The sequence below is a fragment of the Ictidomys tridecemlineatus genome, chromosome 6, assembly GCF_052094955.1.
Source record: "Ictidomys tridecemlineatus isolate mIctTri1 chromosome 6, mIctTri1.hap1, whole genome shotgun sequence".
Lineage (NCBI taxonomy): Eukaryota > Metazoa > Chordata > Mammalia > Rodentia > Sciuridae > Ictidomys > Ictidomys tridecemlineatus.
This window is the reverse complement of record NC_135482.1, coordinates 99570234-99586385: the sequence shown is the minus strand read 5'-3', so window position 1 is coordinate 99586385 and position 16152 is coordinate 99570234. Positions and strand designations below refer to the sequence as shown.

The 16152-nt window shown below is 36.8% G+C and overlaps 1 protein-coding gene across 1 annotated transcript; it reads right to left on the bottom strand.

The window, feature by feature from the left end:
- Positions 1–7714: 7714 nt before the first annotated feature.
- On the bottom strand, positions 7715–14317 carry LOC101969090 (C-type lectin domain family 4 member A). The gene is made up of 5 exons (XM_078015290.1): positions 14282–14317; positions 10769–10782; positions 10165–10315; positions 8842–8957; positions 7715–7862 (listed from the first exon to the last, which is right to left on the bottom strand). The coding sequence occupies exons 1-5, from the start codon at positions 14315–14317 to the stop codon at positions 7715–7717; spliced, it is 465 nt and encodes a 154-aa protein (XP_077871416.1).
- Between the last annotated feature and the right edge of the window lie 1835 nt (positions 14318–16152).

Genomic DNA, 16152 nt, shown 5'->3' with positions numbered 1-16152 from the left:
CATTTAACTAGTGCCTAACAAATAACTATTACTCAAAAAATATATAGGATGAGGAGGCAGTATGTTTTTGTTTTCATTTTTTGTTGTTTGTATGAGATTTTTTGTTGTTGTTTTTCTTTTTGTTTTGTTTCATTTTGTTTTCAATTTTTTAAAATTTTTCACATTTTTGTTTAATGTGTATTATATTTGTACATATGATGGGATTAGGGAACAAATTTTGTTCCAAAAAATTTTGAAAAAGGTACAGTCTCAGACTCCACAGATAAAGTGCCTGCAGAGTCTTTATTTCTTTTTTCCTTTTAAACACTTTCATTCTTCAGGAAGTCTAAGCAATAATTCCTATAATTGTTGCTAGAGGGAGCATGCCCTCTAGTGGTCCCAAGCAATCATGCAGCCAGATGCAACAGCCACACAGAATGCTGCAATGACATCTCTTCCCAACTCTAGGTGCAGAGGCAAAACATACCTAAGAACAGAGAAAATAATGAAAAGCCAATAAAAAAATCAATAGTTGGTCTATAGAGCACTATTTGTTTAATTGGTAACATGATACTATCACTAGATTAACAGGACAAAATATGAGATCACAATGGACCCTTATTTTACTGCAGACAATACATGTATATTTCACCTCTTAAAAATAAAAGTGTGCTGCCTCCACATCCTATGTTCTTCAAAATAGGAATAAAATATTTTTCATAAAAAAATAATAATTTTTGAAATAAATCCCAGACCACAAAACCACTGTGAAAGTCATCACAACCATATACATCCCCATGTTTAAATACCCATGAGTATATGTAATACTAATTTAATCTTTCTTTCTAAAGAGTATATGTGATTGATGGGGAGCTACTGGGTATAAGTTGCAGATTCACAAATCCATATATTTTCTTCAGGCACAATTAAAAAACAATAAAAAACGTGGTTGTTAATAGTTTATAAATGAAAAAGAATCATGAGCAAAGTATGATACAGTATAAGCCAGTAATATATCACATGGGAGAGACTGTAAAATATTAAATTTACCACAAGTGTGTTACATTATACCTAATGCTTCTTCCCAGGCCCAACAGTCCATGTGTCAAAGTAAAATCTATCTTTATCACTGGTTACCTGGCCTGCACATCTTGACCGACTCAGAAGCAATAAAATGAGATTTTTGGAACAATGAAAAAACCATATAAGAAATAGTAAAGTAGTATCACTAGGAGCAACATTTAAGAAAATGAGTAAAAGAATGAATACAAATATTGATGACTTGTAATCCCCCTGCACAGATATCACTAATTTAACAAGTACTTTGTGAACATCTGCCAACAAGAAAGATATATGTGAAGTAATGCAAGAAAATTAAAAATCTGATTATTGTGTTCAAGAGCTAACAAAATTAGTAGGAGGATTTCAACATTGTTCTAAACAAAATGATAGAGGGTATCTTTCAGATGGGAAGGATAGGTGGATGTTTCTTGGAGTAGTATTTGAGCTAGCCTTATACAAGAGGAAGGATTTTGACAGGCAGGTGAGAGAGGAAGACGTTTTAGGGGGAGGAAATTTTAGCCAGCATTCAACATTTCTGGAGAATGACTGACACACCAGTTTACTGGAACAAATTGCAACTGAAAGAAAAGCCGGTAAATTGAGGACAGACAATACATTGGACTTCAATGTGCAAGCAAAGAATAATATGAGGAAGAGTAAGGAAGAAAGAAACATGGACAGAGCTTTCTTTCAGAAACATTATTGTGATGGTAACACATAAGTTGAGTTGAAAAGACGAGAGCTACAGGAAAGCAGACTACATAGAATAGTGCAAGTGAGACATATTACAGGCTTACATTCCGACAGTGAAGGGAGACATCAAATACAACTGAGGGAATTTACCTAGAAAAGTGATCATCCACATTTTCCCCTAAACAAAAAGACTGAGAGTTAGAATACACTTCTATCAAAAACACTTCTCAGAATCTCCGCCATGACAAGAAAGAACACTATCTGGGAAGTCACCTCTGCCCTAATGTCTTACTTCAGGTTTGGCTGCTATAAGAGAATACCACAGACTGGAAATATATAAAGAACAGTTATTTGGCTCATGGTACTGGAGGATGGTAATCCAAGAATATGGTGTTGGCATCTGACGAGGGCCTTTGTGCTATGTCATCTCATCACACAAGGCAAAGTGCAAGAGAGGAGAAAGACAAGACAGCAGGTGTGGGGACAAGTGCATGGAGTACTGTCTGAGTTACAGGCCACTTCCCTCATTCTAAGTTTGTGAGCTGCAGGCAGCTTACCCCTATAATCATCCCTGTAGGCACAGCTCTGGTAACTAGGCAGATAAGAGTGTGGCTCTGGGCGTGAGGCTATAGGTTGCAGTCCCTGTGCTTGCTCCATGGCCACTCCTCCAATGGTCACTGCAAGGACACTTGGCAGACATTGCTTTTGGTTGTCCCAGGTTCCCCAAGCTGAGATCTCTCCTCCACCTTCTGCCATAATGTTTTCACTCATCTCAGGCTCAGAACATTGGAGTCCATGAATTTAGACCTCTGAGACCATGACCCCAAAATGAACTTTTCCTCCTCTTAATTGTTCTTGTAAGACACTTTGATCACATCAATAGATAGCTAACACAGTAGCATAATCAAATTCTATTTGAAGAACCATTACTATTAATTTTCTTAGTAGTTTACTATATGATCATGAATAGAGAACTAAAATTTTCAAAAACTTGGGTGACTTTCTAACAAATCTCATATCATTTCTATGTACTACCTTAAGATACCAAAATTTATCAGTTTGTGTCATCAAGTTGAAAATTAGGAATATCATTGATGTTGAAAACTATCTCATGCTAATAATGATGTGATTATGGATATATAGTTTTTAAATCCCCATTCACCTTGCTAAGATTTCAAATGGAATTTCATTTTATTAGTAATGTTTTATCAAAATTTTTAGTAAACTCATGATGTGTTCAATATGTATACTGATCATACTTGTAACAATAAGCAAATTCAAAAGAATTTTTACAACCTTAAAGCCTAAGACCCCACAGGAAAGAAAATTTTTAAACATGTACTTATGTATGTATTTAGTGGATAAGAGAAGTGTGACATAAATATTAGTCCAAGGGGGAAAAGACTGTAAAACATCTAACCACTAAAAAAAAAAAAAAATACTGATTTTTCCAAAGGGAAAAGACTTTATCGCCCACAGAACTAGTGGTAACCAGAATAACAGAATTTTCACTTATTCTTCTTTTAATTGATCATGGGGATTAACACTTTGTTATGGTTTCTAGACATTGGGAGATGTATTTTTAAAAGAGATGTAATTATTTTAAGTGTCAGTATTTACAAAGTTCCACAAGTTGAAACCTTTGTTTCTATAACATGAAGAAATATTTTCTATGTAAAATTGCATAATGGACTACACAGTCTTTTAAAGTTCCTTACAGGGGTGGACAAGCAAAACATTCCTAAGGCCACTGGTCCAGGCAGAATACCTACTGAAGGTGTTTTAATTCTATCCACACATTTTCTTTGTTTCACAAGATTTGTCTTTTGCTTAGAGAATAAAAATTCTGCTCCTCTTGGCAGAACTACAGGCCTTGCAGTCAATATTGTCACAGGTATCAGTCAAGATGAATATTGAGCAAAGGTCAATAAAAATTTTTAATCCTCCATCCTCAGGTAAAGGAAAGCCTAAAATGGTTTAAATTCAAAAGCACACTTCATGTCACTACTCAAGGAAAGACTTTGAGATCCTGCCTCAATATTTTGCAGGTTTTAGAATGTAGACAATGTAATTTTTTTTCTTTGTTAATATCAAAAACATCTTCACATACTTAAGAAAGCAGTCTGAATACATGAAAATCTATTATGGACATATGAACATTGAACTCACAATATTGGGTTTTAAAAAGAAATATACATTTATTTTCATACTCAGGTCTTGGCACAGAGTTTCTAACACATTAAAACTTTCTCAGTCTTTAGGGTAATAAAAGCATAGTTTTTATAACATTTGGGTTTTCCTCCCCAAATACCCAAAATAGGTTTGGAACAATAAAGATAATAGTAGACAGTTTTTTATTTATAACATGCCCCATTCATCCATGCCTGACCTTATGCCAATTATGTGACTCTTGATGCTCCTGAAGATAGTTCCAGAATGGGAGCTGCTTGCTAGAGGAACCAATCCTGTGAGTAAACAGTTGAAACATTCAATCCCACCCTGGGAGGGAAAATGACTGGAAACCAAGTGCCATCACCAATAGCCAATGATTTAATTAAACACAACTGGATCTCCATAAATAATGGAGTTGAACTCAGTAGGATACTTTTAGTAATGGGATAGTCATAGCTGTGGCACATGATGAAACAGACTTTGAGAAACAGTACATAAACCCAGAAAGTTTCTCCCATGGTTGCTTTGAGATAAAATAATTCATAAGGGGAGATGGAAGAAGTGGTTATAACATGTTGCCATTTTTTTCCAGTTCCCCTTAGAGATGAAGAAACAAACTTAATGATCAGGTCAACTGACTGTGAAGGAAGAGGAAACATTCTCCTCAGCTCTGTTTAGAACAAGCAAGTTAAAGAGCTCTTGACTTCAGGTCAACTGACTGTGAAGGAAGAGGAAACATTCTCCTCAGCTCTGTTTAGAACAAGCAAGTTAAAGAGCTCTTGACTTCCTTACCCCTCCCTAAAGCTGTTCTCCAAGACATTGGTACAGGCAACGATTTTCTAGGTAGGAACAAAGGCTGGATATTTTCCAAAAGCATGGAAATATAAAGCAACACTGACAGTTGGATTATATCAAACTAAAAAGCTTCTATAAAGCAACGGAAAAAAACAACAGAGTAAAGAGATGACCTACACAAAAGAAGAAGATCTTTGCCAACTATTAATCTTACAGATGCTTGTTATCTGAACTATAGAAGAAAATAAAAGAACACTTAACAACAAAAATTAAGTAATCCAAATAAAAATGGGTATATTATCTGAATACACCTTCTTAAAAGAAAAATGCAAATGACCAATAAGCGTATTTTAAAATGCTCAATGTTATTAGCCATCAAGCAAATGCAAACCATAAATGAAAGGAGATACAATCACACCCCATTTAGAAAGACTATTATCAAAACAACAAAAATTAACAATGCTGGTGAGGCCATAGTGAAAAAGGAACTCTTACATACTGATGGTAGAAGTATAAATTGGTATGGCCACTATGAAAAACAATATGGAGATTCCTCAAAAAACTAAACATAGAACTATCATATGATCAATATACATTATTCTTGGGTATATATCCAAAAGAAATGAAGTCAACATATAAAAGTGCCAGTTACACTTACTGCATGCACTATTCATAACTATGACATAGAATCAGTCTGGGTACTCATTAACCAACAGATGGAATGAAGAAAATATGGTATATATACACAAGGGAATATCACAGTGAATCCTATTAATAGGCCTAATTAAGGTGTTGATTACAATAGAAATTTTTGAAGAAAATTTAGAATTAAAGGATAAAATACCTGGAAGTATTCAATAACTGATTTTAAAAAGATTACTCTGTGAAACCCAGACAAACCAAGACACGTGGAGACATAATGAAGATCCTACAGACAAAGTTGGTAAGTTTGAAGGTTCTAGGACCTGTGCCCTTTGAATATGACCAGTCCTGCCAATGATCTGACCTCCCTGAGAGGGTTCTCTCCAGTGAAGAGTTCTGTGGGCAATAGCAGCCCAATGTAGAACCAGAGCCCCAAAGCTCAGTTCTGGCCCTGTTCTTTCAGAAAGAGACTAATCTCCAGGAAGAGGTATGGGAATGCTGCTGCAGGGTACTCTCCTTGCAACAGAAACCATCTTGCATGTGTCCAAGTTCCTTCAGGAGCTGCAGCAGTAAACCCTGGGCCTGGGTTCAGAAGGTGAGCAGGAGAAATTAATGCACATCCCTGAGGTTGCTGCACAAGACCAGCCTGAAGCACTTCAGTGAGGCTGAGGATCTGTAGTTGCCACCTGCCCAGCTTTTGCATTCTGCACCTTCCCCCTAAGCAGCAAGAACCCAGAGCTTAGGGACGATGGGCTGTGCAGCACCCCTCTACACACAGCATCACAATTCCTCCAGTTCCTTGAACAATGACTGTGTAGCCCAACTTAATGGATCCACCTCTTGGTGAGAATCCAGGCTGAACAAAACACCAAAAACAGTGATGACAGGGAGCCAAATTTGTTTACAAATGGGGAATTGCTCCCAAAGCCCTGCTGGCTGCCAGAGCAGGCTGCAGTTTATTTGGCAGGGATTCATGACCTGGTCCAGAGAAGACATCATCACAAATGTGAGTAGAGACTTTCCTGCACAAGGAAGTCAGTTCTGTGACTCAGAAAGAAATTAATTAACCAGGTCCTTCCCAAGGCTCTACTCTGACATCAATGGTGTTTCTATCCTTTGAAGGCTAGTTCCCCTCATGGTTACAGAATGACTGTCAGTTGTGAACAAGACTCTTCACAGGACTACTAATCTGTTTTAGTCAGCTTTTTTGCTACTGTGACCAAAATACCTGACAAAAAAAATTTAGAGTAGAAAAAATTCATCTTGGGCTCAAGCTTTCAAAGGTCAGTCCATAGATGGCCAGCTCCAATTGCTCTGGGCCTGCAGTGAAATAGACCATCAGAGCAGAAAGGTGTAGAGGAATAAAGTGGCTCAGCACATACCCACCAGAAAGCAGAAAGAGAGGGGAAAAAAAAAGGTCTCCTCTCACCACAACAAAATACCCACTTCAAAGGCACACCCTCAATGAGGCACCTCTTTCAGCCACACCCAACAGTTACCATTTGTTTAGTCCCTATCAGGGGATTAATGCACTGATTGGGTGAAGGATCTCAAAGCCCAACCATTTCAACTCTAAACTTTTTTTCACTGTCACACTTGAGCTTTTGGGAGACACCTCAAATGTAAACTGCAACATAATCCATATTTCAGAATTTAAATCATCTGAATAAAATTTACATCCAAAGGGCTTTAGAGGGTTGTCAGTTGTCAGCAGATCTCCACGCTCAGAGAAATCAGCCAGCATCAACATTACCATTTCTACAAAATGATAGTCACGTGAAAGTAAAAGGATTCTCCTCAGTACTGAACAGTCTACCCAAAAGCTTAGTGACTTAAAACCATAACTACTGTATTACTTCTTATAATCATTTGCAGTGATTAGCGCTCTTTAAACACAAACCTCATATAAAACCTGTTCACACACATTGATGTGAAGATGCTCTAGAGACACATAAGTAAAAGACACTGAAACACACTCATACAACAGAAGGTAGAGTGAAGAGAAGAGTTCCAGCACTGGCTAGACACAGGATAAATTATTTCCTCCTGGTCAATTACTCTCCTCACTGAGAGTCAAAGGCATTTGGAGTAAAATGTATCTTTTGAAAATTCTGTGCCATCATTAGGGTACAGAAATAATATGGAGTAAACTCATTGTGCACAAAGTAAAACTCTTCCACAATTATTCTATTAGGAGCTCTGAAGGAAGTAAACTGATAAATTCGACATGCAACACTAACATTTCCTCAAAAGTGGAAGAGTTGACCATATACCTAAAAGTCTATGGAATGTCTTTTATAAAGAAGAACTTATGTACTAGCTCTAGAATAATGAATTCTAATCCAAACATATGTCCATGAAAAGTGTTGATTCATAAATAGATCTTCATCATTTCACAAACTAATTCTTGACCATCTTTACAACGTATATGATTCCAGCCCCATCTCAATGAAGGAAGACGATGATTTACTATAACACAATGTTCTTCACTATGACTTAGCTCACCTGGATGCCAGAATCTGAAACAGGGAAAAAGAGTGAAATTATTCTTCCAAGACTGCTTTTAAAGGGGTTATGGGGTCAGAGTCTGGGGTGGGGGGAGACTCTGTGGAAGCCAGGGTCAGATATGCCCACACCAACCCTTCCCAAGTATCATGCAGTTTCTCCTCCACCAGCACCTTTGGCATTTATCTTGAAAATTGGGCCCTCATCACTCATATTTTCTCATACCTTATTACATTAAACATTTGACCAAAAGTTACCCATGGGCTCTCCTCTAAACATAATCCCTGTTGCCAGGAGACTGTCAATCCATGGGGCTTTCTTATATGATGAAGGGAAGTCACCATGGTCCATGTATCAATATAGGCTTTTTTTCCCTTTTTAATTGGATGATTTTGAAGTCTGAAGAACTGGTTAAATCTCTAGATCATCTACTTATTCCTGTTTTTTACGTAAAATAATTTAATTTCTTAGATTCTCAGTTTGCCCATCTAAAAACTGGACCAGAGTAACAGCACTATTTCACAAAGAAGATATAAGGATCAAACGTGGGAGTATACTAATATATTTAAATGCCTTTAAAGATTACATAAATAAGAAATATTGTAACCATATACAAATTTAGAATTTTTGCTTTATGAGAAATATTAAATCACAATAATCCATAATGATCTTTAAAAACATGAATTTTTATTACAGAGAATCAATACAGTTTTTAAAAGCAAAGTAGAATTCACTTGTTTCTAAAGACTATTATTGGGTGACCTTAGCTGAACTATCTATACTCTTCAAAATCAATTTCCTTAGTTCTATAATAGGAAAAATAATGTGTGCCTCCCTGGGTTCTGTGATAATTTCATGGGGTAATAAAATGGATTAACAGTGTGTGCAACAGGACAAGAGTGAGCTGATTTAGTTTCAGAACTGATGCTGGAACACTCTAAACTTCCTGCATGACCCAGGACCCAGGATTCCTTTATCTTATTCTCTACTCACGTGGCACTTTGGTTGTATGGGGTCTGATCAACCCATTGCCAGTGTCCTTGACACTCTGGATCTGATAGCCCCACAAAATAAGCAGCGTATTTATCCATATTCTGAGTGAGGAAATCCTAAAGAAAAAGAAAAGTCATAAGCTTTAGATACTCAGCTTGAGCTGAGGTGTTTTGTTTATTTAATTTGCCAACCATGCTGAAACTGGAATTAATAAAACAGAATGAAGTCCACTCTCATGTGTAAATGTAATTCACCAATAAAAATATTTTTCAAAGAATTTTGGTGATTTATTTCTTCTTTCTTATTTTAATTGTAAAATCTATCAGATAACATGATAATTTGGTACATATACACAGTACATAATAATCTAATTGGCCTAGTTAACATTTCCATCTTCTTTTCCTTTTTTAAAAAATCTTACTAACTTATACATATTTAAAGGTACAGTGTGATTTTTCAACTGAACTCTTTATGGTCATACAGAAATGAAAACAAAAGGAGATGATTCAGGAATAACCAGAGAGGGCCCTGAGAACCGCAGATCTTTGAGCACAAAAGGATCAAAGACATCATCTGTGAGCCTTAATTTTATTAAATATGGAACCAATTCTTTTCTACAATCATAATAAATTCTCATCTCAAATTCAACTTGCCTCTTTTCTTCACTGAGAGAACATTCTTCAAAGTTGTGCATGAGAAAATTCTTTCAAATTTAATCATTTTTTCTTTCATTATATCATGGTTTGTTTTTGTTTTTGTTTTTTTGGTACCCGAAATTGAACCCAGGAGTGCTCAACCACTGAGCAACATCTCCACTCTTTTTTATATTTCAATTAGGGACAGTTGCTACATTGCTATATTGTGGATGATTACTTTGAATTTGACACCCTCCTGCCTCAGCCTCCCAAGCCCCTGGGATTACAAGCATGTACCACAACAACCAGCATTTCACAAATTCTTAAAATTTCATTCCTGATTGCTGATTGTGAGTCTTTTGATTTAACTTTGCCCATTCAAATTAATTCTCCTTTCTGTTATGCAGTTGATAATTCAGAAAACAGTTATATATTGAAATAACCAACTGCTGTTGTAGGCAGAAACATTTTCATCCTTTCACTAAAACCCCAGGTCTTACATGTTGAATGCCACCATTTCCTTGGGGGAGTTATTTACACTGAAGGATGTACAAGGTGTGGAATTGGAAGGCTGAGGGAGCCTCTCCTATCTGTCTTATGGAAAGCCTTCTGCCACAGCATCAATATCCCTTCTTAGCAAAGACAAAAGTCAGACAGGCTCATGACCCCATTGTCTCTTAGAAAGTACCTGCTCTTCCTTGCTGTTGATCACCACCAGATGAGCTGCCATTCTAGAGCAGTTCTCCTGACTCTCCTTCCAAAATTTTGCATCACTAGAAAAGAAGTAGCAACTGGAACTAAATGACTTCCAATTCCGTGGGTAACAGCTCCAGACTTTTCTTTTATAGGCAAGAATATGAACGTGTATTTTTATAGTATGTGTATTATTAAATTTACAGACCAATGGAAACAGCACAAAAGCAGCAGCTCCTATATTCACCCAGGTATAACAAGGCACCTTTTCTCAGGTGCCAAGGAGCCAAGTTGCCTCAACCAGGTAATAATGTGTCAGGGCCCCTTTCACCTGCTGGACTGGTATCAGGAAAAAGAACAGCTAAAGTATAATATTTAAATAAAACCTAGCCTCCAAAACCTCAAAATAAAAATACCCAAGTTTCAACACAAATTAATTAATCATACCAAGGACCATAAAGTTCTCAATTTTAGTAAAAAAAAATGATAATCATTAGCTGCAAAAAAATAGACAACAAAAAATATTACAATTATCTGATAAAGATTTTAAAACAACCATGATAAAAATGCTTCAACAAAAAGATGCAAACAATCTTGACACAAAGGAAAAGAACTATGTAACATAGAAAATCCCTGTGTCAAAATAAAAAATAAAAAGGGCTGGAATGTGGCTCAGGGGTTTGACAGCCCAAGATTCAATCCCTGGTATCCAACACAAACCACCATCCCCCAAAAAGAAACAAAGGAATGCTGACTCATAATGGTGATTGGGGGAGGGGGCAGCATACAGAGGAATGGAGAACTTTAGATTGGGCAAAGAGGAAGGAGGGGAAGGAAGGGGGCAAGTGGGGTAGGAATGATGGTGGGTGGAATCAGTTAGACATCATCACCCTAAGTACATGTATGAAGACAAAAATTGTGTGAAAATACTTTGTGTGCAATCAGTGACTTGAAAATTTGCACTCTATATGTGTAATATAAAACAAATTGCATCCTGCCATCATGTATAACAAATTAGGATGAATAAATAATTTAATTAAAAAAATCAAAAAATAGACTCAATAACAAAACAGAAAACGTAAAAAATGGAAATTTTATCACTGAAAATTATAATAACCTTTTAAAAGCTTTGCAGACTTCCTTTGGCCTCCATCTGACACTCCTTCCTGAATCTTCAGCAGGAAAGTTACCCAGATCAAATTTTGGACTTATTAAACCCCCACATTTCCATGAGTCAAGTTCTTAAAATAAATATCCATATTCATATTGCTTCTGTTCCTCTGGAGAACGATAACATAATACACCACCCTAATAAATGGGAGCATGACTCCTCCATCATAAAACATTAGCTGCACGTAGCAACCTCCTTATGAACTGTACAGTGTGGGAATAGGAGAGGGAAAAGTAGCTTCACAATGAGAAACCTGACAAACACTACCTCAGGTGATAAAGTTCAGCATCAGTAGTCAACATTCACTTTGATAATATATACCTGGAACTAATGTGATAAATAGCATTTTATATCTGTGACCTTCCTCCCAAAAACAAATAATTCTCCTATAATCATTAGAGAAACTTCAAATTTTAACACAGAGACAACTAATAATATACAAAATGGTGTTCCCCTAAATGTCAGAGTTATCTAAAAAGAAAGATCTAAAATGATATCATAGCAAAGAGGAACCTAAATAAATATGACAAATAAATGGAATGGGGGGAGCACTACACAGGATTCTAGTATAGAAAAAAATAAGAGTTAAAAATTTGAAAAATCGATTTTGAGCTTGAATTCCAACATGGTGGCAGGCGCGGAGAGATCAAGTCTCTGACCTCTTCAGCTGTGCAGGCATAGGGAGTCGTAAACAGCCTAATTCTGTTTGCTCAGGATCACTAGGCAATGCTGAGCTGACGTGGATCTGGGACGAGCAGTCTGGGCCTATCAGAACACACACTGAACCTGGATCTGCTGAATTCAAGCTCCCGTTCGCCTGCTTCCCGCAGACAAACAGCTGTGACTCAGCACTAATCCATCTGGCTGAAACAACTGGTCAGCCCTTCTGATCCTATGGAGGTAAATGCCAACTGAGCCTTCATAGGTAGTGGCCACAGGTTTGAAACGGGGCTTGGGAGAGACAATAAGGACTCACCTGTTGCATTGGTCACCCGGCAAAGGGAAACGAACTGTCGCCATTTGCAAGAGATACCACCATGGCAAAGAACTGACCTCACCAGACTGCGGCAGAGGAGATAACTTCATTGAAACCTGTGGCTACAGGTGTGTAATCCGCTAGCCTTCCCTCTCCACACAGCGGGGAAACCTTAAGGGCCCCTCCCAGCTCTCCTGTGAGCGCAATAGCCAGACCGAGGGAATCAGAAGTGGTGGGGGACCAGTGGCGCGGAACTCCCGGCTACCGCTCCCACCAGGGCTGACAGCTGAGGTCTCTTGCACCAGCTACCAGGGGCGTGGCTACCGGAGGGCAAGTAAAATTGGCTGAGGATTCCCAGCCCAAGCTCTAACAAACTTAGGGTCTGAGGGAATGGCAAACAGGGAGAGTGTGCCCAGTCGTTCATGAAAACAGGGCTCCCAGGAGCAGCAGACCTGGCGTGTACCCAGTATTGTGGTGAGCGGCACCCGTGAGAGGGGCCTGGCTAGAGAAAAAGTGGGGAAGTGACTAGACACAAGAGGACGCCCTAGGCACCCAGGATTGGAGACTCGCCCAGTCTGGGAGGAGAAGCTGCTGCACAGTGATTGGTTTCCGCGTATTGATAGGAGAAACATGGCCTGGTGGTCACAGCGCCACCTACTGGAAGATAAGTTAATCAAACTCTAAGACTGCATTTATTAGTTTTTTTTTTCTTTTCTTTTTTTGTTTTTAAATTTTGATTTCGGGTTTTCTTTCATTTTCATTTTTCTTTCTTGTTTTTTTAATTTTTTTTTTAATTTTTTTTAATTTTTTTCTTCCAATTTTAATTTTAATTTTTTTTTATTATTTAAAATTTTTTTTTTCTTTTTTTATTTCCTATTTTTTTCTTCTTTTGTCTTTTCATTTCTTTTCAATTATCTTATCCCCCCTTCCTTGAATTCTACCTGCTTACTGTCATTCTCTTTAGTGACTTTTTTTCTTCCCTTCTAATACCTTTCCTCCCAAGCATCAAATAAATTTATAGGAGTAAACAGTAACTCAGCAGTCAAACAGAACAAGAAGTAACATGAGCAGCTTCAAAAAGCAAGGAAGAAAAGGAGTACAAACAATGCAGGACAGCCTAAATATTCAGGAGGACCTAGAGTCATCAGAAAAATGGTCATATAAAGAACTCAAGGAACACTTTAGACAGATGGAATGGAACCTTAAAGAGGATACGAGACAGCAAATTCAAGCAGCGAAAGAACACATTGAGAATGTATTACACAAACGGATAAAAGAAAAAGTTAAGCACCTTTATCAGGAGATAGAGATTATAAAAAAGAATCAAACCATAATCTTAGAAATGAAGGAAACTATAAACCAAATTAAAAACTCAATTGAGAGTATCACTAACAGAGTGGAGCAAGTAGAAGCCAGAACGTCAGATAATGAAGACAAAATATTTCATCTTGAAAAGAGTCTAGCCAACTCAGAAAGGCTGGTAAAAAATCACGAGAAAAACATCCAAGAGTTATGGGATAACAAAAAAACCAAACTTACGAGTCATCGGGATAGAAGAAGGTACAGAGATTCAAACCAAGGGAATGAGTAACCTACTAAATGAAATAATTACAGAAAACTTTCCAGAAATAAAAAAGGAAACAGATATACAAATTGAAGATGCATACAGGACACCGAGCACACAAAATCACAGTAGACCAACGCCAAGACACATTGTTATGAAGATATCCAATATACAGAACAAAGAGAAACTATTAAAAGCTACAAGAGAAAGGAGGCAGATTACATTCAGGGGTAAACCAATAAGGTTAACAAGGGATTTTTCATCACAGACACTGAAAGCAAGAAGGTCATGGAACAATGTATTTCAAACACTGAAAGACAATGGATGCCAACCAAGAATTCTGTATCCAGCAAAATTAAGTTTAAGGTATGACAACGAAATAAAAATCTTTCATGATAAACAAAAGTTAAAAGAATTTGCAGCCAGAAAACCAGCATTGCAAAGCATTGTGAGCAAAACACTACACGAGGAAGAAATGAAAAACAATAACCAAAACCCTCAGAGGGAAGTGGCTCGGTAAAGACAGAGGGCGAGGGGAAAAATAGTCATAAAGAAACAAACTAAATTTTTTTTTAAAAAAAGGATAAATAATCAAACATGAATGGAAGTACAAACCATATATCAATAGTAACTCTGAATGTTAATGGCTTAAACTCTCCAATAAAGCGACATAGGCTGATATCATGGATTAAAAAAACAAATCCAACAATATGCTGCATCCAGGAGACACATCTGATTGGAAAGACATACACAGGCTGAAGGTGAAAGGATGGGAAAAAATATACCACGCACACGGTCCTCGTAAGCAAGCAGGGGTGGCCATCCTCATATCGAATAAAATCAACTTCAAGACTAAGTTAACCAAAAGGGATAAAGAAGGACATTATATACTGTTAAAAGGAACCATTCAAAAAATAAAAAAAATAAAAAAATAAAAGGAACCATTCACCAACAAGACATAACAATTATCAATATTTATGCACCAAATAATTGTGCTGCAATGTTCATAAAACAAATTCTCCTCAAGTTCAAGAATCAAATAGACCACAACACAATAATTATGGGTGACTTCAAGACACCTCTCTCACCATTGGACAGATCCTCCAAACAAAAGTTGAATAAGGAAACTATAGAACTCAATACCACAATCAATAACCTAGACTTAACTGACATATATAGAATATATCAACCGTCATCAAATGGATATAATTTTTTCTCAGCAGCACATGGATCCTTCTCAAAAATAGACCATATATTATGCCACAGGGCAACCCTCAGTAAATATAAAGGGGTGGAGATAATACCACGCATTTTATCTGATCATAATGGAATGAAACTGGAAATCAATGATAAAAGAAGGAAGGAAAAATCCTACATCACATGGAAAATGAACAATATGTTACTGAATGATCAATGGGTTACAGAAGACATAAAGGAGGAAATCAAAAAATTCTTAGAGATAAATGAAAATACAGACACAACATATTGGAATCTATGGGACACAATGAAAGCAGTTTTAAGAGGAAAATTCATCGCCTGGTGGTCATTTCTCAAAAAAAGAAAAAAATAAAATAAATGAGCTCACACTTCTTCTCAAAGCCCTAGAAAAGGAAGAGCAAAACAACAGCAAATGTAGCAGAAGGCAAGAAATAATTAAAATCAGAGTGGAAATTAATGAAATTGAAACAAAAGAAACTATGAAAAAATTAACAAAACTAAAAGTTGATTCTTTGAAAAAATAAATAAGATCGACAGACCTTTAGCCATGCTAACAAAGAGAAGAAGAGAGAGAACTCAAATTACTAACATACGGGATGAAAAAGGCAATATCACAACAGATGCTACAGAAATTCAGAAGACAATTAGAAATTATTTTGAAAACCTATATTCCAATAAAATAGAAGATAGTGAAGACATCGATAAATTTCTTAAGTCATATGATTTGCCCAGACTGAGTCAGGAGGATACACACAATTTGAACAGACCAATATCAATGGATGAAATTGAAGAAGCCATCAAAAGACTACCAACCAAGAAAAGCCCAGGACCGGATGGGTATACAGTGGAGTTTTACAAAACCTTTAAAGAAGAATTAATACCAATACTTTTCAAGTTATTTCAGGAAATAGAAAAAGAGGGAGCTCTTCCAAATTCATTCTATGAGGCCAACATCACCCTGATTCCGAAACCAGACAAAGACACCTCAAAGAAATAAAACTACAGACCAATACCTCTAATGAACCTAGATGCAAAAATCCTCAATAAAATTCTG

Excerpts from the sequence above, each read along its gene's own strand:
- LOC101969090 (XM_078015290.1), bottom strand. The coding sequence starts at position 14,317 with ATGCTGGTTTTCTGGCTGCAAATTCTTTTAACTTTT. Across the intron at positions 8,958-10,164 it reads TCAACAGCAAGGAAGAGCAG|GATTTCCTCACTCAGAATAT; the intron begins GTACTTTCTAAG and ends CTTTTTCTTTAG. Across the intron at positions 7,863-8,841 it reads CCATACAACCAAAGTGCCAC|ATTCTGGCATCCAGGTGAGC; the intron begins GTGAGTAGAGAA and ends TCCCTGTTTCAG.